Source organism: Molossus molossus, unplaced genomic scaffold, assembly GCF_014108415.1.
Source record: "Molossus molossus isolate mMolMol1 unplaced genomic scaffold, mMolMol1.p scaffold_m16_p_8, whole genome shotgun sequence".
Lineage (NCBI taxonomy): Eukaryota > Metazoa > Chordata > Mammalia > Chiroptera > Molossidae > Molossus > Molossus molossus.
The window spans coordinates 105,765,144-105,792,793 of NW_023425402.1; the positions used below are offsets into that span (position 1 = coordinate 105,765,144).

General features: G+C 50.4%; 2 protein-coding genes across 4 annotated transcripts in view; one reads left to right on the forward strand and one right to left on the reverse strand.

The window, feature by feature from the left end:
- Positions 1-710: 710 nt before the first annotated feature.
- Positions 711-6,259, reverse strand: DYNLT1 (dynein light chain Tctex-type 1). Of its 3 annotated transcripts, XM_036248454.1 has the most exons (5): positions 6,204-6,259; positions 3,299-3,340; positions 1,865-1,988; positions 1,371-1,448; positions 711-1,083 (listed from the first exon to the last, which is right to left on the reverse strand). In XM_036248454.1, the coding sequence occupies exons 1-5, from the start codon at positions 6,228-6,230 to the stop codon at positions 1,013-1,015; spliced, it is 342 nt and encodes a 113-aa protein (XP_036104347.1). In that variant the 5' UTR covers positions 6,231-6,259; the 3' UTR covers positions 711-1,012. The 3 variants fall into 3 exon arrangements, with proteins under 3 accessions (XP_036104347.1, XP_036104348.1, XP_036104349.1); XM_036248455.1 differs by lacking the exon at positions 3,299-3,340 and having other exon boundaries at positions 6,204-6,245; XM_036248456.1 differs by lacking the exon at positions 711-1,083 and having other exon boundaries at positions 1,373-1,428.
- Positions 6,260-12,351: 6,092 nt separating this feature from the next.
- Positions 12,352-27,650, forward strand: part of SYTL3 (synaptotagmin like 3) — a 78,140-nt gene continuing 62,841 nt past the window's right edge. Inside the window, exons 1-3 of the mRNA XM_036248807.1 lie at positions 12,352-12,561; positions 22,891-23,975; positions 25,894-26,112. Of these exons, the coding sequence (XP_036104700.1) occupies positions 23,866-23,975; positions 25,894-26,112 (329 nt within the window). The 5' untranslated portion in view covers positions 12,352-12,561; positions 22,891-23,865. The remainder of the gene's footprint in view (positions 12,562-22,890; positions 23,976-25,893; positions 26,113-27,650) is intronic.

The following is a 27,650-nucleotide window of genomic DNA, read 5'->3' on the forward strand; positions in this document are numbered from 1 at the left end:
TTGCTTTTTGCATGTAGGTAACTTGACCTTGAAGACATGAGCGCTTTCTGGACAGAGCAGGGCTGTTTTCATTTCGGCAAGCGGACAGCGAAGTGTGTCCGGTGCTGTGGTGATGTGGCCCTCGCACGAGCACAAAGATGGTCCAAGGCCAGGGTTTGGGGCCCTCCTCACTTACTTGGATATGACTTTAAATCAGAGGACCTACAAACATATTTTCTATAAATAATGGTGTTAATCGTTGTAGACAAAACGATTGTGAAAGCATTTTGCAAGCCCTAAAGTACTAAAACACTGTGTGCGATGGCTACCGGACACTGGGGGACGCGGAGCTCAGGCTGCAGCGCCGCAGGCGGCCGAGCTGCGCACTGCTGCCCTCTAGCTCTCGGACCGGAAGTCCGCTGGGCCGCTTCCACCCGAGGCTCAAAGAGGGGAGCGGAGGGTGAGGGTGTGTGCCCAGGGGTAACGAAACCTCAGCACAACACAGTGAAGCTGTCAGGACCCTGGTCCCGTGGTGATGGCAGCGAATCCTTGTGTTGGAGAGGACCAAAGCAGAATTGCAGCTTCTGGTTTTAGTTTTTTTTTTTTTTTAGTTTTATAGATGCTGGAGCCACTAACTAAATATGAAGAATTCATTTGTGATACTATTTAGGCTATAAAGAAAAACACACAAACTTGAAATTGGAATAATTTATTCTAACAAAGTACAAAGTTTGGACAATTAGTGTGTTTGAGCCACGTCAGAGTAGAGAAAGGTTCGCACGAGCAGACTGGAGTTCTTAGCACCTTGGAGCAGACACTAGAGTGAAGACAAGTGGCCGTGCAGGCCTCTGGTGGCCCGAGTGAACGAGTCCCGTCGGGGGTGCTGATCATAGAGGGTGTGGCCCTTTGGGTGATTTCTCTACAATTTGTGAGTGCCACAAAAAACAAAGAATGGGAAGGTGTTCACGGAGTTCACGGCTGGTGGTGAGAAGATGGGAGAGAAATCGAGGAGAAGGCCGGGCGGCCGAGGCGGTCAGATGGACAGGCCGAAGGCGCTGACGATGCAGTACATGGTCTTGTTCTCCCACCGCACAGTGCAGCTCCCTGCGGGACAGGCACACAAGTCAGGACCACGGGCCACCCATCCTGATTCTGACAATAAGGCCAAAACACTCAGCTATTTGTGGTACATAAGGAGGTTGGCAAGTCTCTTTACTATAAAATGTTTTAAAAGGTGACTCTAATAAACATGCATTCAAAGACACGAAACATCCAAGCACACAGTTCATAAAACACTGCTTTGGATAACCCAGATCTCAGCGTGGCCCAAGAAGACACTGAAACTCAGGAGAAGGCCCACGACACCCTGACCCAGGGAACGAGAACCATACCGTCAGTAGAGCTGTCCCAGAAGCAAGAACTCGCCGTGTGAAGTCCCGCTCCGTTCTTCTGCATAATCACACAGGTCACTTCAACGAAAACAACTTTCATTAGAAAAACCTACTTGGCAACACACATTTCTCTTTGCCTGCTTTCAGCATATGTATGTTGATCACGTGGTTGAGGCTCACGATAAAAATGATCAGGGCAGAGCGCCTGGTCCTACAGTGACAAACCACACTCGTCCCTTCCCTTCACTGCGCACTAGGTCTAGAAGCATCTGATCTGGAATCCCGTGGCATGCCCTGCGAATGCTCCAGCCCAGCAGACCAGTCGTGCAGGTTATGACCTAAAATCAAGCAATGTGCCCAACACAAGTGACACTGCTACGGGGGCTTTGAGGCCGGGCACCACACGGACACGACCCCTCTGCTGACACCAGACCCGCCTCTGATCATACTTCAAGAACCAGCACCAGTATCTACGAGAAGCACAAATCCATTACCAATGTATTTAAATGGTTTTCCCAGCTTGGTGAGTTGGCTTAAAGTTTGTTCCACTACATTTGTGGTCCACTGATTGACTTTGCTGTGCTGATAGGCGTTGCCACCGATGGCACTTTCTATAGCCTGGAAGACAAAGCACAGAGAAGTCACTGTCAGCAGTGAGCACTGAAGTTCATCACCCTGAGCACTGCTGAAATACAATGTAAGCTTATTTGTATCCATGACGACTCCTCTGCAAACATACCTTTTAAGTATCATATTGAAATGTTTTATATTTGTTTTTAAGAATTCATGATTACAGAGGGTCTGTCACATTCTGACTTAACTTAATGTTTACTGTTGCTTTGAGTACCTGGATAACACCAACATCTTTCCTATGAAGCTAGAAACGATTTTCCTTTGCCTGGTCCTTTCTTAAAGTACAGTAGATACAGGAATCTGTATGTGTTCATACAACTGACAATGCATAAACGTATCCAAATAATGTATTTATAAATATTTCCTTTACCCAGCATTTTCTGGGAATATGTTACAACACAAATGCATTTTTCAGATAACTAAAGAACAGCCCTATGTCTTCCAAAACAAGTTTATGATGAATTTTTTCATTATTATGAAATTCCTTGCCTTCACTTCCTGTGCTGTGTTTGGGGAGGGTTCATGCTTCCAGAAATACGTATGGTTCCTTGCCCCTACTCTTGCTCAAGTTCACGGGCAGGATATTCCCATTTATGATTTTCTGGGCCTTCTGTGCTCCACTATCTGCTCAGCTTACACAGGAAGGGAAACCTTTCCGGCCTCATGCTGCCCAGCTCTCTGCAGCCCTCCAGGTCCTTCCTCCCTACCCCTTTGAGTCCCTCAAACACACTACACGCACCCTTGCCACAGGGCCTCTGCACATGCTGTCCCCTCCCTGGACCGCTGTCCCCTCTTCACTGAGCTAATGCTCCTACTCATTCCAGAGTTCTTTTTTGTCTCCCATTCTCATTATCTAAGGGAATCCCATGGTCAATAATGATAAAGTAGATAGTTCAGAAATGTAAGAAAAATAAAGAAACAAATAGTGCCAAATGAATCACCAAGTCTTGAATAACTGAAAGTTGTTCAATTTTTTATATTTGCTCTTTCTTCTCTAAACATTGGGAACATTTACTGGTATATAATGAGTCTTTTATGCTAACGGGTTACAGAACAAGACTTAGTAACATTCAATAATAATGCCAGTATATAAAATGTCCTGTCTGATTTAAAAGATATAATTTACATAATATGGGAGTAATTCTTATCTAGATGTTCTCTGAAGTAAAAACTGTTATTTGAAATGCCAAAACACAGGCTCAGCTGAAACAATTCCAAGACAGTATTTAAAACATTATTTTCACTCATATAAGCCATTAACTGAATATTTAAAATGCAGGCCTCTCTCCTCTTACCTCTTTCACAATGTTGCTCACTTCATCAACAACAAAAGTAGTCTGTAAGGAAGAAAATGAGCTACGTTTGATTGATTTAAAAGATTCACATCCACTGATTAATGCAAATTTGGGTAATGAACATACTTTAGAAATGAAGACCTTAGAAATAATCTAAACAGCCTGTTCATTTTGCCGAGGGAAACATTACAAAGAGACTCTAACAGTAAGTGGCTCTCTGAGTCACAGAGCTGGGGCAGGAGACTATAATTCATATATATACAGCTTACAGGTTTCTCGTTCTGCTTTTGTTGTGATCATGCCCTGATCCAAAAGCCTGACTTTAACTTAGAATTTAATTTCTCCATCCATTTCAACTGGCCACTAGGACCATTGACAAGTATCAGTTTAAGGAATGACTTGACTTTAGTAAAAATTACTGACACTTTCCCTGAGGTACACTGAGTAGGAGGCCTGAAATTTCAGATATTTGGGTTTATTTTCTTTCTCAATGCTGTCCTACTTTGGGACTACACAACCAGCTGCTAGCGAGCGGTGGAGTGTCAGGATGGGGGAGGTGGGCTGCCGGTGGTAATCTAGTGCTAGGAGTTTATGAATGGTTTTCTTTTTTTACATGTGGCCTATTTGAATAGACACAAGTTTCACCTGAGTCCTGGGAAGAGGACTTAACTCTGGACATGCCTTCCAGGGGCAGCCCCAGGCCCCCAGTCAGTGTGCATTCTGGGGGAACAGAGGCAGAAAGCCCTGCTTCTGGTAGGGAGTTTCTTCCCTGCTGGGCTGCTGACCACTGTGGCCTGTTCTAGCAATGCCCCTTTCTTTCCAGGAGGATCAAGAGCTGACCCCTCTCACTTGCTGTACTCAGAAGTCATGCTTGGAGACAAAGCCAACTCACTAAGAAAAATTTGCAGTATCTTAGAGAGTAAATTACTTCTTGAAGTTTAGAGGATCCTTCCAAGGGACTTCAATGATCCTAAACCACATATAACTTGCTATGTGGTTAAAATATTAAAAAGCTTGAAGGGCTTTTTGATGGCCTCTCAGGGGAAAACGGAGTTGTACAGAATCCACTGGGCAGTTTCAACTTCTGCAGGAAAGACGGACAGTGAACTGAGAGTATCTACATGGAGTCACAGGAAACTCGAAGAAGGCTCAGTTCAGAGGCTGTCGGGGGACTGGCGTGGATTAGCGAATACCAAAGACATGCCTGCTACGAAGAACAGAGACATGGTCTCATCCCTGCAGGGCTGTGTCGTGTGTAAAACACAGATCACTGTTCAGCCCCTTCATTTCACAGACATGCAATTGATGAAGTCACTTAGCCCCCTCAGTGGCGAGCACCAGAATTAGAACACAGAGCACTCCAGTGCCAGTATCAAGGGCTTTCTCTTCCATTGCCATTTCCTTTCTTAAGGTTGTACTCAGTATTTCTGTAAGAAGCCATTTTCCAATATCCCATCAGTTCATCGTTCACAGGGGAAAGCTCTTCCTTTGCGAGCTGCTCCTCATGTCTTCTCACACGCACTCACTCGCTACTAGCATTCAAGCACTCCTGAGGGCACTGCTGCTGAGTTTTTGCTACTTAAAAAGGCAGATCAGCCCTGGCTGGTTTGGCTCAGCGGTTAGAGCGTCGGCCTGCGGTCCAGAGAGATCCGGGTTCAGTTCTGCTAAGGGCATGTCGGTTGCAGTTTGTCCCCGGCCCTGGTTGGTCGTGCGGGTGGCAGCCACTTGATGTGTCCCTTTCACGTCGATCTCTCTCTCTCTCTCTCTCTCTCTCTCTTTCTCTCTCCCCCTCCCTTCCTCCCTCCCTCCCTCCCACTCTATCTGAACAAAAAATGGAAAAATGTCCTAGGGTGAGGATTAAGAAAAAAAAAAGTAGATCAAAACAGAGACTCCAGGATCAATCCTTAAGCCTCAGATCCCTCCCCCAAACATTCCTGCTTAAACTAAATTTCAAAAACCTTACCAAATTTACCTATAGTTTTTATTTTTGACAGGCTGAAGAATACATAGGACTCGTTTTTTTTTTTAAATTTTAACAAGAGTTATTTAGCAAGAAGAAAACTACGTTTCTGTAACAGCAGCATCATCGGCTCTAGTCCCTGGGCGCCTGTGGGCCCGAGGGAAAGCCATTTGAACAGCGCAGGTGACCGCGCACGTCTTGCCATCTCACCGCCGTCTCACTGTCCCCGCACCACGGGGCGTCTCACCGCCGTCTCACTGTCCCCGCACCACGGGGCGTCCCACCGCCGTCTCACTGTCCCGCACCACGGGGCCGTCTCACTGTCCCGCACCACAGGGCTGTCCCACCGCCGTCTCACTCAAACTGATCCAGCTGCGGCGGCCAATGGGCGTGGGCACCGCACCGAGGCACGAGGCGGGAACGAAGACAAAGGCGGGTTCTCCGACGTGCACTTCAGCGCTCTGCAGGCAGCCCAGCATCAAATCCGTGCCCGAGGGACCTGGGAGGGGGCTGCACGTGGTGTCCCGCGTGCCGGCCACCCTGGAGTCCTGCGCTACACGCCGTGCACAGCAGACGCCCAAGCGGCCTCGGTGCGCGCAGGGTCGTGCGGCCCCGGCCCAGGGAGGGTCTGCACCGACGAACAAAAGGAGCAGGTGGCACCACGCGCGGCGGCCGGGCAGCAGGGGGCGCGCCGCGGGGCGGGGCGGGGCGGGGCGTGGAGCGCACGGGGTCGCCCCGCCCCCGGCAGGTTGACCACACCCGGAGCGGGCCGCCGGGGTCACCGCGGAGCGCTCGGCAGGCCGCCGGCGCCGTCAGCCCGCGCGGGGACGGCCGCTGCCCACGCCCAGACGCGGCCCAGGGACCCACACACGCCTTGGCTGCCGCCGCCCACTCGGCCCAGGGCCCCCCGGCCTCCACCCTTCCCGTCGCCGACCCGGCCGTTACCTCTTCCGCAGCCTGGTAGTCTTCCATCTTCCCTCCGGCGCGTCGCCTCCGCCTCCCTGAGTAGCGCGCACCGCGCCGGCGCACTCAGGCCCCGCCCCCAGGGCCCCGCCCCCTAGGCCCCGCCCACGCCCGCTCCAGGGACCCGGCCCTTCCCGTGCCGCTGCCAGGCGGGCGCGCCAGGTAGGGTGTGGGGATGATGTGCTCCCGCCCTCCCGGAGCTGGTGGTTTCCGCGGGAACCCCTTTGAGTAGCCTGGCAACTGGCTAGACCGCAGCAACCAAAACAAAACAGAGGCAAACAAAAACAAAGTGAATGTACAAAGCCTGGTCAGGAGGGAAGGGTCGTCTGGCCTCTTCCTCCAGCTTGTACTGTACTGTGTGCGGTAATGTGAACATTCAGTGCGGCTTGGACACCTAGTAACAAATTGTAACGTGACTTCTAACCTTGATGGGCAGCGTGAGATTTTGGTTACAGTCCCTCTGGGGAGCCAGGGTTAGGAAACTTGACTTCTGATAGAAACCTTCCTTTGCGGAGGCAAGTTTTCCATATAAATTAATTTTTTTTAAAGCACCATTTAAAAAACAATTTTTGGGTGAAAAAATTTGTAAAACGCTGTACATTTGCTGGCTGCCTTAACCAGAACGACCTACACATACACTTGACTTGTGTACAGGGGTCTTTATGAAAATTAGTAATTCCATCAGGCTCTGGTATGGTGCTTTCCAAGAAGGGCTAGGTTATATGTACCTGCTTGTGTGGACTCTGAGGCTAAGATCTTTGACGTTGCGGACTGTTTTTCTGGTTTTACCACACCCCTGAAGTCAAGCTGTCATTTCTTACCTCTCAAAGCCCAGTTGCTAAAACCCACTTCCCATCCCCCCAGGAAGAGTTGTGACCACAAGACCCTGAGACTCGGTGCAATTAAGCTGCTGAGCCCACATTCAATCCATCAGCAATCCTTGTTGTTTCTTTCCTATAGAATCTAGTTTCCATGCAGGCAGAATCTGTTTTATTCACTGATATCCCCTGCCTGCTTCAATTATGCCTGGCACATAGTAAGTGCACAGTGAAAATTTACTGAATGACTCCGTGCTTTCCCCACAGGTGTTAGTTCTGTCTCATACCCAACTGCAGAGAACTGGAGAGTGCAACCCCCTGCCTCCTTGTGGGAAACAGGTGGGGAGAGGAAGGCGAAGGCCTGGAATACACTGGCTGCGGTGCCCTGCACACCCAGCCGGAACCAGGCCTGCTGGGACACTGGGTGCTCTCCAGCACCTGGTTTCTGCTTCTTGGATTCTGAACGTTACTTAGTTTTTGAGTTTTGTTCTTTTCCTATTATCTGGCTTCCACTCGCCTGTTCCAGTTTCAGTCTTGTGCCTCAGTCTACATGTGATTCTAATTCTGACATGCCCAGCTTCCCTTGAGAATCCATATCTTTTTTTTAATTAATTTATTTTTGTTATAGATGTTTCTCCTTTTTACCCCATTGACACCCTCCTCCCCATCCCCCTCCACTCTGTCCCTAGCTTTGTTGTCCATGTCCATCGGTTATGCATACATCATATAAGTTCTATGGTTTATCTCTTCCCTCCCCCCCACCCCCTCTTCTGAGGATTGTCAGTCCGTACCCTACTTCCACGTCTCTGGGACTACCCTGTTCCTCAGACTGTTATGTTCATTATATTCCACAAATAAGTGAGATCATGTGATATTTGTCTTTTTCTGCTTGGCTTGTTTTGCTTAGGATAATATTCTCCAGGTCCCTCCATGTCATCTCAAAGGATAAGAGATCTTTCTTACAGCTGCATAGTATTCCATTGTGTATGTGTACCACAGCTTTTTTATCCACTCATCTATTGATGGACACTTGGGCTGATTCCAGATCTTAGCTATTGTAAATAGTGCTGCTACGAACATGCCATCAACTTACACCATACACAAGAATAAACTCAAAATGGGTAAAAGACTTGAATGTGACCAGTGAATCAGGTGTTCTTCTCAGTCACTTGACCCCGCCTGCCTGGTTCTGGGCCGTCAGCGGCACCACGCTCCTGAGCCAAAGCGGGGGCCTCGTGACTCTTCTGATTCCCTCCTCTGCTGAGGACCTAGAGGAGCTGTCTCAGAATTAGGTAAAGCCGGAGTGAACAGGTGAACATCTGCAGCTGAACATCTGTGAGGTTTGGGACATATTTTAAATATGGCTCCACAGCTTTTAGGAACTTCCTGAGCGTCCTGAATGACCCTGGAAAAGTGCATTGGTGGTGCAGAGACCTGGTGACATTGTGACTGAAAATCACCCACATGTACATGAATCAACAAGAAACATGTAAATGTGAATTTTGAAAGGTTCACATGACTTTAGTTTATACACATTGGGCACCACTCTCCAATGTTAACTATTGAAGAACATTCACTAAGTGCTCGTGGCATATGGCATGTTGTGTCTGCCCCAGAAATGCATAGATTGGTCCGTTTATTTTCTGAACTATTTGCTCATTCTCTCTCTTGTTTTTTACACACACATATTGAGCACTCGCTTTGTGTCAGCCTCTGAGCTGGAGCAGAGGCTGCAAAGTTGAAGATACGGTCTCTGTGGAAAATTGTTTAAAAGTACTTTTCTGCAAATAGGAGGATTTGAATTCTCTAGGTTCGGTGATGCTGTCGTGCTTGGGAAAACAGCAACAGGGCATTGTATCCTGCCCAGTGTGCACTCTGTCGGGCTGAGGAGTTTGAAGTCACTGTGGCATTTGGTCCTCTGGCTGCCATATCCAGCACCCTGATGGCCCAAGAATGAATGTCCACCAGGCTCGTGCTATGGGATTCGGCCACATTTTAGAATAATGTTTAGTTGCTGCGCAGTAAATCAGCGCAGGGAAGCTTGGGTTAGCTTTTCGGTTTGGGAGTTAGCTGGACTGGCAGACACTGCGTGCTTTCTTCCTCCCACTCAAGTCTCAGTGACAGATTTCTTAGAAACAGGGATCGGCCTTGCAGTGCCTTTATATCAAGTATGGGCCTAATAATCCTGGTCATGCCGCCTCAGCAGATACATCGGCGGCCACAGTGTTGTCTGTGACGGGCGGCCCTTCACCGTCCAGAGCCAACCCTGGGGATATTCGAGTTTTCCCTCCTTTCCCTGCGCCTAGGAGCGTGTTACCGAGATGCACCGTGGGGTCAATAATAATAACGATAACAACAATAATAATACAGTGAAGCTGGTAATGCAAAAACACTGCAGTCTGAGGAATTCAGTGCCGTGGGGAACAGAACATGGACCTGTGGCTGGCACACACCTAAAGCGAATCCTAGCCTGAGAAAGTGCGGGCTGACAGATGCCATCCGCTGGGCAACGCGGCCCAGCGGCCTGAAAAACCGATGGAAATGGCTGTGAGTCCCCTGGGTCCCTCTTCCTCCCAGCCCGGCCACCGCACCCCTTCCCTGGGACCCTGCTGGCTCGCGGCCCAGCAGGAGCCTCCAGCGGGTTCTTCTGATGTTTGTGCTATGAGAGCTGTTAGTGTCAGTGCCCGTGTGGACACGCACACGCACACGCAGCGTCAACCAGCAGAGGCTGTGAGCTGCAGAAACAAGTGACCCCAGGCTCTTGGTGGTTGATTGTCACTCACAGGCAGGACCACGGAGGGGCTGCTGTGGCTCTGCCCCGTGGCTCCTCCACCTGGGACAGGCCGATGGAACAGCATGACCCCGGGGTCAGGAGGGAGAGAAAACGGTGGCAGAGTGCTGGCGGGGAAGGTGCTGCGCACAAGTGGCAGGTGTCACCTCTGCACGCATTTTGTCCAGAGCAGGTCCTTGTCCACGCCTGAGTTCCCAGGGCAGGGACACCTAAGGCAGGAGAGTGCTGCAGCCGCCAGGCGGCGCGGAAGGTTTCCCTGGCGGTTCACCCCCCACGCTCCCCACGCTCCCCACCTGCCCACGCGGCGCGGAAGGTTTCCCTGGCGGTTCGCACCCCCACGCTCCCCACGCTCCCCACCCTGCCCAGGCGGCATCGCCGCTGCCCCGGTTCCGCGGCTCTGCAGTCTGCCCCGCCGCCCGTGTCAGCGCACTGTGCTCCAGGTGTGATCTAACTTATGCGGCCCGTGCGGCACTCCGGGCTCTCCTGCCTTTGCCCCTGCCTCCCTGCTGCCCACTGTGCCTGAGCCCCAGCTCAGGGCCTCCCACCCTGTTAATTATGCCCCTTGAGCCCTGGCTGGTTTTGCTCAGCAGTTAGAGTGTCAGCCAGACTGAAGGGTCACGGGTTCAATTCCCCGTCAAGGGCACGAACCTGGGTTGCAGGTTTGATTCGGGAGGTAACTAAGCGATCACATCAATGTTTCTCTTTCTCTCTCCCTACCCCCTCCCTTCCACTCAATCTAAAAATCAATCAAAAATATCCTCGGGTGAGGATTAACAACAACAAAATTATGCTCCTTGAGCAGGAACAATTTTTGAGCATGTATCCCAAAGAAGTGTTTATTTCAACAATGAGTATTTAACTATGAATCCATAGGGTCACTCAGATCTGCCTCACCCCAAAGTTTGCTTAAGTCACTCTTCCCTTTTGTCATTCTAGCCCTTCGCAGCCCACCACCACCTCCCTCACCTGGTGGAATTCACCAGCTCAAGTTGTCATCCTCGGGCCAGAGAAGAGTGAGACTTCAGAAGCAAAGAGCCAACGGGATGATCAAAGTGAACCTCATTTACAGGTGAGGAAACCAAGTTCCAGGACCGCTCGGAGAGACCTAGCGACTCCCAAGGCCACACAGCGCACCTGTTCCCGGTCACCAGCTGGCTTGAGTGATATTCTCAATTAGGGTTCACACTACTTCACCCTGAGAAGTGAGTCTGAGACCCTCAAAAGAGCTCATTAAGGGAATGAAAAAGTGACAAAGTACTTTTTAAATATACCTGAATATATGAAGAACCTGTACAAATCAACAGCAGGAGGACAGGTATCCCTATAGAGAAAGGGGGGAAAGACCTGAGCAAGCCCAACATCAAAGAAGATCTCCAAATGACCAATAAACCAGATCACTCAGCTACACAAAACATCAGGGGAATGAAAATTAAAACCATAGTATGATACCACCACAGATCCACTGGGATGGATGAAATAAGAAAGGCAGACAGTATCAAGTGTCGGTGAGGATGTGAAGCAACTGGAAAATGCTGCCGGTAGGAGTGTGAGTACAGTCACTTAGGAAAACTGTGGGCAGCATCTACTGACATTAAACGTACACCTAACCTATGACACAGCAGTTCCACTCTTGCTCATATAACCAGCAGAAACAAGCACAAATACTCTCCCCAGAGACTATGTGAGAATGTTTACAGCCACACTATTCATAGTAGCCTAAGTTTACAAGTAACACAAATGCCCATCAGTAATACAATAGATCAATTTTTTTTAGATATTCATACAATAAAATATAATACTGCAATGAGAACTTCTGGGGTGCTGTTAAAGTTTTAATTTCTTGCCTGGCCGGTGTGGCTCAGTGGATTGAGCACTGTCCCAGGGACTGAGAGGTCTTGTTCTATTCCTGGTCAGGGCAGGTGCCTGAGTTTCTGGGCTCCACCCCCAATAGGGGGCGTGCAGGAGGCAGCCAATTGATGTACTCTCACGTGGATATTTTTAGCTCTCTCCCTTCCTTTCTCTATAAAAAATCAATAAAAATGTATTTTAATACTTTTTTCAGTTTTTTAACCTTTTAAAAATATTTTAAAATTAATTTTTAGAGAGAGAGGAAGGTAGAGGGAAAGATAGAAACATCGATGAGAGAGAAACATTGATTGACTGCCTCCTGCATGTCCCCCACTGGGGATCAAGCCTGAAACCCGGGCATATGTCCTGACTGGGAATCGAACCAGTGACAAGCTCTGCTTATGATTCGAGTCATGTTCCGTGTGTGTGCTAAATGTCGATGAAATGTACCAAAGAAGATTGATTCTTGAGTTGGCGGCTGTTGTCGGAGATGTAGTTAGTCATTTACACTTGCGGTTAATGTGAAACCCTTCGCAAGTTTGAGAACATTTGAATATTTGGAGCCTCTGCCGTCTGTTGGGGGTTTTCTTGATGGGGTGAAGCATATCAGTGGCATCAGCTCGGTCTTTCCTCCAGCTAAAAATGTACACTGTTGGCAAACAAGGGCTTCTGGGTGTGGTTTTGGGTGGCGCTGTTCTCGGGGTCCTTGGGGGTGTGGGGTAGCCACAGAGGCACTCAGGGCCAGCTGGGAAGTGCACACTTCAGCCCCGTGCCCAACAGGAAGGAAAGAGAAACACGTCAGTTGTTCTAACACAAAGAAATATTGGCTTCCTCCTCTTCAGAACAGACTGCCCTGGTCTCCGCTCTTGAAGCTGGCTCTAAGGTAAGGTGAGCATCCAGATACAGCCATTTGGGCAGCTTGTTTTGGGGGTGGGGTGGGTACAGTTACAGTTATGGTAACTTTTTTTAGATTGATGACACTAAAAAAAAAAACACTGGTAAATTAGACAAAGGATGATGTCTTTTTACTGAATAGCATACATTTAAAATTCAGGGTAATAATGATTTAAATGGAATGGAGTGGAGGAAGTACTTCAGAGTTAGTTAAAACCAACCAACCGAACCAAACCAAATAACACGATCCAAAAGCTAGATGGTATGAGTTGTTGTAAGGTGGTATATAATGTTCCACTTCTTCTTTGGTTTGTGAATTCTTGCATGTAGTTTATAACTATTTCACTCTGAATCTGCTGCATACATTCAGATTGTTTTGATCACTCAATCTTTGGTTTGGAGGAGGAACAGAAATAAAATTTTAAAATGAAATTAGCTGGGGTCTAATAGAAATTTCTTTTAATTAAGCTTCCTTACCACCCAAATAAGTTTTTTGGCAGGAGGAGAGATTAAGAGAGGAAAATGCACACCAGGTGTTAAGGACCTATTATGTTTGAATTGGCGTAGAAGAGATAATTCAGCCAAGGTAGTGGGAGAGTCTAGCCTCCTAACTTCTCTGCCTGAACAAAGCATTCAGCTTTGGAGTTAAACAGACCCAGATTAAAACGTGACTTCAGGTAAATTACTTAATCCCTCCACGCCGCGCCCTTCTCAGCTGTACAATGGGCACACTCACTCCATGATGCTGTGGGTTGAAATGAGGATTGAGGTCATGTAAACAGAGTACTTGTCACCTGCGACTTATGGACTTCATGTTAGTGTTTGCTTTATCCTCACCCGAGGACATTTTTCTATTTTTTGTTCAGGTAGAGTGGGAAGGTAGAGTGGGAGGGGGAGAGAGAGAGAGATATCGACATGAAAGGGACACACTGAGTGGCTGCCACCCGCATGACCAACTGGGGCCGGGGACAAACTGCAACCGAGGTACGCGCCCTTAACGGGAACTGAACCCGGGTCTCTCTGGGCCGCAGGCCTACACTCTAACCGCTGAGCCAAACCGGCCAGGGCTAGTGTTTTACTCTGATTCTACAATAGCATTGGGGGGGTGGGGGTGGGGTTGGTGACAAGATATCTACCTGACTGGGGAGAAATAATAGAACCAACAGTGAATTGCAGTGAGCTTTCAGGATGAAATGTGTGTTCGTTTTCTCCTATCTTGGGTAGGTGTCGAGTTTTCTAGATTTAAGCCCACGTACTTCATATATAACAGATGGAGTTTTGAGGGACCTGAAGCTTATACAGCATGTGGAGAATTCTTTACGAAAACAAACACAGCCCTGGCTGGTTTGGCTCAGCAGTTAGAGCGTCGGCCTGTAGACCAGAGAGTCCTGGGTTCGGTTCCCACTAAGGGCACGTACCTCGGTTGCAGTTTGTCCCCGGCCCCAGTTGGGGTCGTGTGGGTGGCAACCAGTCAATGTGTCTCCCTCACATTGATGTTTCTCTCTCTTCCTTCCTCTCTTCTTCCTGCTCTATTTGAAGATAAATGTAAAAATATCCTCGGGTGAAAATTAAAAAAAAAGAAAGAAAGAAAACAAACAACACAGAACTAGGTACCAAGCCTTGTATGGGGCGAGTGAGGGATGCCAAGGCTTGAGCTTACTGGCTGTCAGAACACCCACCTCTGATCATGGAACAGTGCACACGTCCATTTCGGGGTCGGACTTTGTGACGGACGCACGTGCGTGTGGTCTCTCCTTTGCACACGTGAATCTGCACGCCCGCGAGTCTGAGCCCAGTGGGTCGGAGCCACAGGCTCAGAGAGCTCTTCGTTCATCTCCTTCCTTCGGTGGACGTGTGTCCTTTGTGGCTGCGTGTCCTTTGTGGCTGCCACAGCCTTCCGTGAAGAATGTACACGTGCAAAAAAAGGACGGCATTTTCCGTGGCCCCTCGAGGTCACTTCAGCCGCTGAGCTGTCCCCTGCGCCAGGCTGCACCCTGAGCTGTGCCGCTGCTCAAGGAAATGGCTGTGGTAAAGCCCCCGCGGCGGGGGCGGCCCAGAGTGACCTGTGCTGTGAGCCTGCGGCTTTCTGAGAACGAGCTGCCGTCTCCCTGACGCCCCGGTGGTGACGAGGGTCATGTTCACACACGTCCACCGCAGCAACGGGCCACATTTCCACCCACCACCGTGTCGTTTCCCTCCATCTCGGGGCAGGGGGGCTTTCTAGCCTTTGAGCTCACAGCCAGCTGCTCGGAGGGGATGGGGGTTGGGGGAGAGGAAGGGGGACCAGCCTGCAGAGAGCATGTTCTCTCCCCCACCCTTCCTCCACCCCCAATCTCAATTTCTTGTACTTCCTCCCTTGGCAGGTTTAAAAGCCGAAGGCAAGCGCTGCTCTTAGGCTGGGGAGAGAAAGCAGGCAGGCTATTTCAAACTTCAGTGCAGGATTGGCTGCTTGGTTCCCCTGGAGGAGTGGTCCCACAGGTCCCTCGGGGTGCCCTCCCTGCCCAGGCATCTCCCTCTCCTGGGGGAGAAGCCCCTTCTTCGGGGCAGTGCCCTCTGCGGCCGCAGGCTTCATACTCGCTCTCCGTGGTGTACCGTCTTCGGGCCGGCGTGTGAGCTTCCTGACCGCAGAGACCGGGTCTTACTTGTCCTGGATCCTCAACACCTGCCATGTGCGTGGCAGAGAGCAGGCCAGTGGGAGGGGCCGCTCGCGCCCAGGCACTGACACCCAACCACACTGTGCTGTCCGGGAGCCCACGTCCCACGGGGCCAGCACGGCTGCAGACAGACAGTGGACGTGCATGGACTGAAGTGCCTGCTGGGTCTAGGGAGGCGCCCCCAGCTCCCACCCTCACCCTGCTGCCTGCATCCCTGTCAGTCCCAGACGTGGCCTGGCTTCCTGCTCTGGGGGCCTCCTGAAGGCTAAGACAGCCGAGAAGACGTCCAAGTCCTGCTTTGTTCTAGCTGTGGCTCCGGGGCTGCACCCAGAGGATTCTGGGGTTGGTGTTTGAGCCCAGACTGACACCCAAACGCCGCCGAGATGGGACGGTTTGGTGTAGAGTGTGCGGCTGCGGAGACTTTTCCTTCAGAGTGGTGCTGGTTTTATTTATTGTTTCATTGTTAGATAAAGTTAGACTAATAGGTGGGATGCCGTAAAGGCAGCCACCATTACAAAATCACAAAAATGCGACAGAAGGAGGAGGTAGGGGCTGGACTCAGCCCCAGGTCGGGGAGCACAGGGCCTGACTCCAGTGCTTGGGACAAAAGAAACGCGCGTCACAGCTGTTGCGTGAGAGTCACAGAAACACGGATCTGGGAGATTGGATGATTCCAGCCCCGAGGCTGCATTTCTGCATGAGATCATGAAAATACTCTTTAGCATGCTTCTAAAATCCCGAAATGGCCCCAGGTCCTGCGCTTTTCCGAGGTCTGGAGACTGAAGCTCCGTACAGGGTGCTCTCTGGCCTGTCCTGACTTCCTCCTCTGCTCGAACTCGGCCCCACTTCCAGCCAAGCTGCGCGTCGCGAACCTCCTGGGTGACGAGGGGTCACTAAACCCTAGTGTCACCACTCGAATACAGGACAGAGTGAAGTCAGGGGCACCACAGAGACATACACAAAGTCGAAAGGGGTTATAGTAAAGGAGCAGTTAATTTTGATTGTAAATGAGGAGAAAGTTCCTGAATTAGATACTAATCTGGGCCGTGAAAGACAACGATAATAATGATGATACTATGACTATACTAATAATTACAGCAAACATTTATTGACTGCTTATATTTTAAATTGGGGTATAATTGGCATACAACATAATGTTAGTTTCCGGTGCACAGCATAATGATTCAATATTTGTATATATTGTGAACTGGTCACGACAAGAAGTCCAACAACCAGCGCCATTCATAGTTACAGAATTTTTTTTTTCTTGTGGTGAGAACTCTTAACATCTGCTCTCTTAGCAACTTTCAAATATACAATACAGTATTTTTAACTACAGTTGCCATGCTGTACATCCCTATTATTTATTTATCCTCACTCGAGGACATTTTTCCATTTTTTTTTTTTTGTTCAGATAGAGTGGGAGGGAGAGAGAGAGAGAGAAACATCGACATGAAAGGGACACATCGAGTGGCTGCCATTCCCACGACCCAACCAGGGCCAGGGACAAACTGCAACCGAGGTACGTGCCCTTAGCGGGAACCGAACCCAGGCCTCTCTGGACCGCAGGCCGATGCTCTACCCGCTGAGTCAAACTGGCCAGGGCCCTATTACTTATTTATGTTGTAACTGAAAATGTATACCTTTTGATCCCCTTCACTCATTTCACCCATCCCCCACCCTCTGACAACCACCGGTCTGTTCTCTGTATTATCAACTGCTATTACATGCTCGCCAATGTGGTCTAAGTTTTTTTGTGCATCAACACATTTCATCCTCACAGCAGCTCTAAGAAGTAGGTGCTGTAATTCTCCCTACTCTATAGATAAGGAAATTATCCCAAAGGCCGAAGTAACTGGCTCAGCACCTCAATGGTGGAATTGCCACCCAAACAGTTGGGCTCCAAACCGTGTTCTCCGACCGCTCCTCTCTGCCCCGGGGCAAAGGGATTTGGGCAGGAGGAGGAGCAAATGCGAGGAAAACCAAGCTGGTGATTTTTTTTTCTTTATTAATTTTTAGAGAGAGAGGAAGGGAGAGGGAGAGAGATAGAAACATCGATGAGAGAGAACATCAATTGGCTGCCTCCTGCATGCCCCCCACTGGGGATCAGGCCCACAACCTGGGCGTGTGTCCTGACGGGGAATCAAACCGGTGACCTCTTGGTGCAGGGTCGACGCTCAACCGCTGAGCCACGCCGGCCAGGCCAGCGAATAGTCTTGAATGAGTTCAGGTTGAGAACATTGCCACTTTGTGGGAACCGAGGATGGAGAAGTCGGAAGAGACAGCTCAGGGAGGGCCAGGAGGGCCATGCTTGCACCTCAGGAGTTGTTTCTAGGCAGTGGGCAACCCGGGCCCCTTTACTGGAGAAAGAATGACGTCTTCCTATCTCAACATTGTTAAATACTGTCCCTCACCCTAGAGACATCCTCTCCTCCTCCCCAGTCCTCTGCCCGAGTGCTCTCCTCCCAAGCTCACTGGGAGTCACCTCTGCCGTGAAGGTGTTCCTGTCCTGTCCTGATTCCAGTGTGTGTCCATCCGATCCCATCATTCTGATCCCGCTGGCTGTGCCAGCTAGTGGGCACAGCCGGCTCTGGCCCCCACCAGTGTCCCTGGCACCACTGTGAGTGTTACAGATGTCCTTCTCACACCTCACTGTCATCCTAGACAGCGATACCTGGCACAGTGCGAGGAACACGCGAGCATTACCACCTCCATTTCCAACTCCAAAACATCGCTAACATCGAGAGCATCCAACAGAGATGTTTGTTTTATCCATGATTTGAAGGTTACAATGAACAGTCCAGCGTGGTCTCTCGTTCCCAGCTAGTCCAGGTGAGCAGAAACGGAGTCTGTGAAGGGTGCCCTGTCTGCCTGGTGCCGGCAGGGGGGTGTCCTTCTCCCACTGTCCTGGGATTGCTCATGGGCCCTGTTGCTTCCTAACTGACTCCATCTGGGGCCCTAGAAACACACCTCCAGTAACTAAGAGGTTCACTAAAAAAGAAAAAGAAAAATTACAAATAAGTCAAGTATCGCCATGGGTCAGCGGGGGGCCACCCTGTCTTGGAATTTTTGTGGCTCATTGTTGAGTGATTTGGAAGCTGGATCACAGAGTAAAATCTCCAGGTTGGCAGTCGATACCAAACATATAGGAATTGAAATGCCAGTCCAACAGGGATGAAGTGCAGAAAGAACGGATTCTGTTCAGTAGGATTGAAAGATGCGGCTGAAATTATCAAGATCCTTTCTATTGAGAAGAACTCTGAGCTCTTCATTGTAACCTGGCAGTCAGACCGGAAATTCCATACGCAGTCAGACTGAAGCCAAAACCCACACAGCCTGAGACAACAGTGACCCACCAGCGCTCTGTCTGCCTGGCCCGTTCTCCCACAGACCAATGATACACCAGAAAACGAACAAGAGAATTATATGGTTTAATTTGTTTGTGACCTCAGAAATTACTGGATCCTCTAAGTCGGTGGTTCTTAAACCTGTGAGACTCAAGGTTTACTCTTTATGGGAAATGTCTGTAGTTTACCTTTTACTTTCTGGAAATAGAATTCACGCATAATATAACCTAGCTGCACTAACAATGATGACAATGATAATGTCATTGCTGTGATAAGAGGGAAAATAAAAGGAGAGTAAATTAGCCCTGGCCGGTTTGGCTCAGCGGTTCGAGTGTCGGCCTGCGGTCCAGAGAGACCCGGGTTCGGTTCCCGCTAAGGGCATGTACCTTGGTTGCAGTTTGTCCCCGGCCCTGGTTGGTCGTGCGGGTGGCAACCACTCGATGTGTCCCTTTCACATCAATGTTTCTCTCTCTCTCTGTTCCTCTCTCTCCCTCCCACTCTATCTGAACAAAAAACGAAAAAGTGTCCTCAGGTGAGGATAAAAAAAAAAAAAGGAGAGTAAATTGTAAGCACGTAACGTGCACTCACATTTGGGAGCCACGCTGGAAGACACAGCGAAGCTGTCAGGTGCCTGCACACGTAGAACACTATTCTCAGCCTGTGTTTTCACCTCGAGAACGCCCTTGCTCCCTGTCAGTTTGTTGGCACCAAGTCCCACGCTGATGTTTGTTTTGCTCCGTTCTGCTTTCTTTTGTGTTGCTCGCTAGGCCAGAAATGCATCCACCGCCCGAGCACCTCACTTCACCGCGGGCTCCTGGCAGGGCCATCTGCCCTCACTGCGGCGGCTGGTGTTTCTCCGACTCGATCGGAGTCGTCCTCTTACGTGCGTTCATCGTGAGCTGCATCCCGTTTTTGTTAGAAGCAGGGTGGGTGCAAATGGCCAGTCATGGACCCTAGGCACCTGAGCAGTGCCTGGCTCTTGAAAGGTGCTTAATAAACAATTTACTGAGTGAATGGGTGGATCCGGAAAGGAACTAATTCCACTTTTCTGTAAGTGGCAGGGAATGGCCGCTAGGGGGAGGCTGAGCTCCTCTTATCCAGGGAAAGGGCTCTCCGAGGCTTGGAGTTTTTAGGGGATAGCTGAATTCTGACCTTCTGAAGCGTGTAAGACTTGGCCACCTGAGTGAGTGAACATTTGGGTGCTCAGGGTTCCCTCAGTGCCCCTGGGGTCATGTCCAGCACGGCTCTGCCCGATGAGCCAGGCCGTGAGCACAGAAGCCACAGGAACAAGCTCAAAGCATAGAGCACGTGTTGTGAGCCTAATGCAGAAATCTTCCTGTAAAATACATCGGAGCCAGACACGCTGCATGATTCGTGGTCCAGTGGCATGGGTAACAGTGAAATAAGAAAGCAAGGAGAACCGAGCGAGTTTAGAATACTGGCGGCGGTGAGGTGGCCAGAGCGGCACCAGGTGTCGGGCGGATGGGGGGGGCTGGCTAGGAAAGACCCCAAGACTCAGACTGTAAGAGAAAGTTCCTTTACAGAGTCACAGAGGCAGGAGTGAGAGGTAGATGAAATGGGCTCAGGGGTACCTTGCCTGGGGTGGGGAATGGGGGGGGTGCAGGTGTGCTCCCAGAGGGACCGTGCCCTGGGTGCTCCGGTCCTCAGGGTTTTTAAAGGCGGGGGTGGGGGTGGGGTTAGGGGAGGTCCCAGCTGAGGATCTCAATAGAATATTCATCAGCTTCCCGGGTGTGTCCTTTCGGGATCGAGGTCTCCACAGGTTGGCTGGTATCAGGCAGGGGGTCATTAGTCAGTGCAGCTGGTCCTGAGTTCCCTTCGTCTAGTTTTGCTGCTTCTCTGGGCCTGGAGCTGAAACACCACTGAGGCGTGGATGTATCTGATGTGGGTCAGAACCTCATTGTCCTGGGGACTTCATGGTTAAGGGCTAGTCTCTGGTTCCCTCTCGTTCATTCCCGTCTAGGGGTCTAACCTGCATGACTAGCGACAGGCCAGGGAAGGAAAGGTCATGGGGTCTGAACCGCATGACCAGTGATACGCTAGAGGGGATAAGGTCCCCTGGGGGCGAGGTCCTTGTTTCCCCAGTTTTGTCTGTTGCTAGGCACCCAGGGCTTCCCCCCTGGTGACCTCTGTATCTGGCTTATTATCCTCGCTCTGCTCATGTCTGCCTAACTGCCTACCACAGAAATCGACGCTTAACATTGGTGTCGTGATGGCTGCTTTGTGCCTTGTCACTTAGCACTCGACTGCACGCTGTTTGACATCACTGTCCTCTGTTGCCAGGACTCAGGCTCCAGGACCTGAGATCTGCTAGTGCCATCTGTTCCCACAGGAACTGGGGACCAAGGAGGGACGAGGCGTCACCCTGGTGCACAGTGCGTTAGCAGCCGAGCAGCCGGGCTGCCAGAGCCCAGGGTCCGCGTCACTGTGTCGTTTCCCTGCAGACGCGCGTGAGACTTCCCGAAGACTAGAGGCCAGAGCGGCCTTCCCAGAGCCCTCGTCTTCCCCTCCTCCTGCAGCCTCTGCCCTTGGGCGAGCACTGTGCTTTCACTTCCTCTTACAGTAGAGACCCTGACAACGTAGGGGTCCTTAGCCCATAAGCCCGTGGACTTAGGTGGGGGGAAAATTACATCTTTATTTACTTCTAACTAAAGCTTACCATTTCCTTCAGTTATGAAAGGCATCAAACCACAATGAACAGGACTTGTGACTGTTGCCCATAGAAATCACAGATTCTGCACAGCCGGTGTGGCTCCGTGGATTGGGCATCGTCCCATGGACCGAGAGGTCCCAGTTTGATTCCTGGTCAGGCACATGCCCGGGTTGCAGGCTCGATCCTCAGTGGAGGGCGTGCAGGAGGCAGCCGATTGATGTTTCTCTCTCACATCGATGTTTCTATTTCTCTTTTCCTTCCTCTCTTTCTAAAAAATCAATAAAAACATATTAAAAAAAGAAGTCATAGATATTTTCATACCCCATTGTATATTACAGATATCTCAAAATATTGTTTAGAATCATCTCTACTTTGAAATTATGGTATTCATTAGATCACTGCTAGATCTCATTATTTTAGAAATCTATGAACACATTTATTACTATAATATAATTGAAAAAATATTTCAGTATAATTGATTTTCTTTGCAGCTCAATGTATTTTATTTTATGCATTTAAATATGGACGGTTATTCATCTTTAAATACAAAGATCTAAAAACCAAGGTTGAGAATCACTGCTTAAAGAGAATGACCCCTTGGGGCTTCATTAACCTCTCATTCATCGATTTGCTATGGATCATAAATGAATATAGTGTGGATTCCTGTTGAAGCATTAAAAGGAAGTCTTACTACTAAGGAAGTCATGTAGATTTGATAACAAAACGGCATTATAGAAAGTATATTGATTTGATCAGTTACAGTTTCTGCATTTTATCATTATGCATCTATCCAATGTTTTATCAATTCATAGCCATCTTCTTGGTTTGGGGGGAGAAACATTGAAATTGATGGCTGCCTTAGGTCACTAATTGAAAATAAACATAGGAAAAACGTAGGCAGAACCTTTCAACTAGCATCAAACAGAAACAAGATGCCGTGCACAGGGCAGCCAGTGCAACCTTGAAGGACCACATGTAACTGATGGATTGAGGCTGCATATGTCCTTTCAGACCTCCCTAATGGGTTACTTTTTTTTTTTTAGTTTTGAAATTAATTGTGAAAATAATAGCTAGCAGTTGAGAACATTGTTCTGCTAATGTGTTTCAATTAGGAGGGTGTGCATGAAACACAGACCTTCATACCGCTAGTCATGGATCATGCAGAATTCAGACTAGAAGATTCAAGCTTGGGAGTTTGAGGCTTTTAGAAACATTGAGAAAACCAATTTAGTAAAATTGAACATTTTACAATAGCACCATAGCAGACAATGCAAAGGTCTGTGTGTGCAGAACATTTTGTCTTCTTTTGTTGTTTGTTAATCCTCACCCAAGAACATTTTCTTCATTGATTTTTAGAGGAAGTGGAAGGGAGGGAAGGAGGGAGGGAGGGAGAAACCTTGATGTGAGAGAGACACATGGATTGGTTGCCTCCTGTGCGCTCTCCAATGGGGGCTGGGCTGAGGATTGAACCTGCAACCCAGGTAACTGCCCTTGACCAGGAATTGAACCCACGATCCTTTGGTGCTCAGGCCAACGCTCTAACCACTGAACCACATCAGCCAGGGCACATTTGTCTTTTCTGAAGTAATGCTGCAGAGATACTCAGCCCAGGAGTGCTGATGCCGCTTTTATTGTCTTTTCTACAGGTATTGAGCTGACTGGGCTTTTCATTGTCATTCCCAGTGACCTGAACATGTTTGAAGGGGACAGTTAGCTGCTATAAATCGCTGATCCTCTCCTTATTGCTGTTCGTAAATCCCCTCAGATCGGGGATTCCGTCTGCTTCGCAGACCTCATCTGCGTGGATCCGTGCACACTTCGCAGACCTCATCTGCGTGGATCCGTGCACACTTCGCAGACCTCATCTGCGTGGATCCGTGCACACTTCGCAGACCGCATCTGCGTGGATCCGTGCACACTTCGCAGACCTCATCTGCGTGGATCCGTGCACACTTCGCAGACCGCATCTGCGTGGATCCGTGCACACTTCGCAGACCGCATCTGCGTGGATCCGTGCACACTTCGCAGACCGCATCTGCGTGGATCCGTGCATACTTCGCAGACCTCATCTGCGTGGATCCGTGCACACTTCGCAGACCGCATCTGCGTGGATCCGTGCACACTTCGCAGACCTCATCTGCGTGGATCCGTGCACACTTCGCAGACCTCATCTGCGTGGATCCGTGCACACTTCGCAGACCGCATCTGCGTGGATCCGTGCACACTTCGCAGACCGCATCTGCGTGGATCCGTGCATACTTCGCAGACCTCATCTGCGTGGATCCGTGCATAATTTAGAGCACGCTCTGGCAACACCTCAGAAAGAGGTATGCTTTGGTCTCAGATGCATGTCAGCGGCTGCGGTGGGACCCAGGAGAGCGCTCCCCGGGTGGCATGAGGCCATCAGCACCACGACTCCAGCAGAGGGACAGCCTCTCGGGCTTTCTCGTGAGGAGGGGCACGGCGGAGAAGGAAGAGAGGAGCCAGGAGCAGCAGGGTTGCAGGGAACTAGGAGCAGGAGCGCCTTCCCCAGCGTGGGCGCGGCTGGACTCGGCTCACCCCAGGCCGGGCGCTGGGCCATGGACTGAAGCGTCACCGTGGGTCCCAGAAGCAAGACAGGCATGGCCCAAGAAGTCAGCCTGAATTCCCTCCAGGACTCAGACCGGGAGGTGATTCTCCAGGTCCTGTACCGAGACCAGGCGGTTCAAAGCATCGAGGAGGAGCGGATACGGTACGCTGTCACTGGGAGGGGCGCAGTCCTCGGGGTTTTGGCTTTTTCTGCCGAGAGCCTGCTCCTCCGAACTTGGCATATGGCCCCTTGCTTACACCTCGGCCTCTGGTGTGACCAGGGCCCAGTGATGGGCGGTGGGTGGAGGCCACCTTTCCTGTCTAGCTCACCCTCCAAGACAGGAAGGGACACTGAGGCTGCTTTTGTTATTCACGTAAAACGGTGCCTGTTTTGGTGGTTAGTTCCCTTCCTTTGCAGGAATAACTCTAGGGAAGCTGACAGGGTTCTAGCACAGCCCTCGGGCAAGCCCTCTGGCGGGAGGTTTCCTCGGTTGCTTTTGGTGGGTCCCAAAGGCAATGGACAAGCAGAGAAAGCAGTTTAGAAACAGCCGGTCTGCTGGGATCCATTCCTGGGTCCCTCTTGCTCACTGTGGTTCCAAGCGGGCGGTGAGGGAGGGACAGCAAACCTGCTCGGCCCGTTCCGGCTGGCTGGCAGGAGGGAACGTCTCGCCTGGGCTGTCTGTGCTCTCGGTCTGCTGCGAGTTAACCCTGAACAAAGCCGGGCGAGGCTGTTACCCAAGGGTGCCCGTCGGCAGCTGTCACGACCCATCCTCACGTGGATTCAGGAGATGTGACTCGATGCCGATGCTTTGTCGGTGTGTACAGGACGTGAGGTCCAGAAAAGAAGTAATGGGATAGGCTTTGGGTCTGGTTTTGATTTTATGACGGAACGCATTCAGTCTGCCAGGAAAAATACACGCATGAAGTAAAGCTTCGGACAGCCAGATGCTTGAGAATGAGGGGCGTCCCCTGCTCACCTGGAAGGCACAAGGTCTTTTTCTAGCCTCACCTGTTATCCCCAAACTCTCTCAATGGACTTCTACTTTCTTCCACTGAGAACTGTAACACACAGAGCAGAGGGTGTTCTTGGGGGTCAAGCCCTCTCAGGGATTGAGAACATCATTTCGGACAGCCACGAAGAGCATGGACCAGGGGTAGGGAAGGCTCGATCCTGAGGGTCCTGATTCTAGGGCAGATCCTTAAAGTGGAGTTTCAGCTTGTTTCTTGGAATTGGCTTCTCTCTTCTAAAAGCAAGTAACAGACGCCTGGCCAGTGTGGCTCAGTGGCTGAGCATTGACCCCTGCACCAAGAGGTCACCGGTTCAATTCCCGGTCAGGGCACATGCTCAGGTTTTGGGTCTGATCCCCAGTGAGGGGCATGTGGGAAGTGACCAATCGATGTTCTCTCTCATCAGTGTTTCTATCTCCCTCTCCCTCTCCCTCTCCCTTCCTCTCTCTCTAAAATCAATTTAAAAAGTATATAGGTAAAAATAAAAGCAGGTAGCAGAATTCAGAGAGAGCGTTCTGATTAACGACACGTCTTCGGGATCCGATGCAATACCCCTTTGCACGAGGGCTATCATCTAGGGGAAGGGGGCTATCATCTAGGGGAAGGGGGCTGGAAGTGTACCGGCCGCCCCTGAAAAGGAACAGTAGCAGAGCCGAGCATCAGTCAAACGACGTTATCAGGGAACAAGGACAGTAGCAGGCGTGTGTGCTGCACAGTTGTAGATCTTTCTGTGCCTTGCATATTAGGATGACTGTCATTTCCTGTGGATTTTCCCTCTTCTTTCGCTGTTCTTGCCATTATCATGCCCTTTGGGCACGACGGGATGGGCCTAGAACGAACGAGCAGCTGACTGTCTGTGCCAGGTTCTTGTTAACGCTTCGCCTTCTCATCCTCACAGCAACCTGGAGGTTGGGTCCTCTCGTCCCCGTTTCACAGCTGAGAAAACTCTGAGCTTCGTGGTGGGGCCCAGGGGTCTTGCCACAGTGGTGCTGTCGGGGCCCTGGCGGCGGAGGAGGGTATCTGGCCTCGGGCCTTCTACTCCATGGGATCTTACTTAACTCTCTGGGCCACAGGAAACTGAGGACGCACCTGCAGCATCTCCGGTGGAAAGGTGGGAAGAGCGCGGGCCAGGAGCAGAGAGAGAAGGCGTGTGCCCGCTGCCAGCGCGCTCTGGGGCTGCTGCTGAACCGGGGCGCCGTGTGCCAGGGCTGCAGCCACTGCGTGTGCTCCGGGTGCCGCGTGTTCCTGAGCAAGACCCCCCTCTGGAGGTGCACCGTGTGCTACGAGGGCAGGTGAGGAGGGCAGGAATCCCGGGGTGTGGTCCAAGGCGAAGTTCGAGCTCGGTCGGCACATGTCTGCAGAGTGCCTACCACGGAGCGACCTCTCGAGACTTGGAGGTCACTGTCATTGAAAAATCAACTTTAGCCCTGGCCAGTTTGGCTCAGCGGTTAGAGCATCGGCCTGCTGTCCAAAGAGACCCGGGTTCAGTTCCCGCTAAGGGCGTGTACCTCTGTTGTAGTTTGTCTCTGGCCCTGGTTGGTCGTGTGGGTGGCAGCCACTCGATGTGTCCCTTCACGTCGATGTTTCTCTCTCTCTTCCTCTCTCTCCCACTCTATTTGAACAAAAAATGGAAAAATGTCCTCAAGTGAGGATAAAAAAAAAAAAATCAACTTTATTGCTGTGGTCAGTGTGGCTTGGTTGTTTGGAGCATTGTCTCATGCACCCAAAGGTTGTGGGTTCAATTCCTGGTCAGGGCGTGTACAGGAGGCAACAGATTAATGTTTCTCTCTGTCACTGATGTTTCTCTCTCTCTCTCAAATCACTAAAAACACATCCTCAAGTGAGGATAAAGAAAGAAAGAAATGGGTATGCTTTCTATTAGTGGTAGACTGAATCTACATTTATTTTTTTTATTTATGTATTTATTAGTTTGTTTATTTATTTTTTTAAATCCCCACCTGAAGACATTTTTCTATTTATCTTCAGATAGAGTGGGAGGGGCGGAGAGAGAGAGAAACATGGATGTGAGAGAGACACATCGACTGGTTGCCTCTGGCACGACCCTGACCAGGGCTGGTGATGAACCGAAACCGAGGTACGTGCCCTTGACCGGAATCGAACCCACAACTCATTGGTCTGCAGGCTGACACTCTAACCTCTGAGCCACACTGGCCAGGGCCTACATTTATTTTAATCTTTGGTGTTGTGAGGTTTTCAAAAAATGTTTTAACATGGAATTGGCATTTTTGAAATTGGTTTTGAAAATGGTAAAGAACATACTGGGCTTGGGCTTCCGCTGTTGAAAGAACGGACTGTGGTCAGTCGCTGCGCACCCGAGGGCGTGTGTGGCGGTCGCTGGGGGACAGCGCACACAGGCCGCGGGAAGGGAGCGGTGTCTGCTGCAAAGCTCCAGTGTCGTCGGCCCTGGAGGGCATGAGGCCCGGGACAGAGGTGGTCGGAGGCGCTCACACTGCGTGGATACGGCCGCGGGGCTTTCTGTCCCCTTAACTCAGGAGGACGGTGTTTACTGGGCACCCCGGCATTAACCTCCTAACATTTCCAGTCCCTTCGAAAGGCCTGATGTATTTCAGTCGCTCATCCAAAGAAACATGGAGCCGTCCAATCTGATTTCTTGGGTCCTGAGCGGCAACCTTTCTGTTCCTCTGAGCCTACCAAGGCTCACCAGCTTGAGCTCGTGTTTCTTCCCCTCGTGGAAGCCAAACCCTTCAGGCTTTTCTCAGCTTGAGAGGGAAAAGCAAAGACTTGCCTGAGCCGCCCTGGTCGCACTGTGCTCAGCGGGTCTGGGCTCGGAGAGGTGACAACTCCACAC

What these genes read in the sequence shown, in the direction of transcription:
- DYNLT1 (XM_036248454.1), bottom strand. Translation starts at nt 6,230, where the DNA reads ATGGAAGACTACCAGGCTGCGGAAGAG. An exon ending in ACTACCAGGCTGCGGAAGAG is followed by an intron (nt 3,341 to 6,203) that starts GTAACGGCCGGG and finishes TCTTCCTTACAG; the next exon opens with ACTACTTTTGTTGTTGATGA. An exon ending in CTGGGACAGCTCTACTGACG is followed by an intron (nt 1,084 to 1,370) that starts GTATGGTTCTCG and finishes CCTGTCCCGCAG; the next exon opens with GGAGCTGCACTGTGCGGTGG.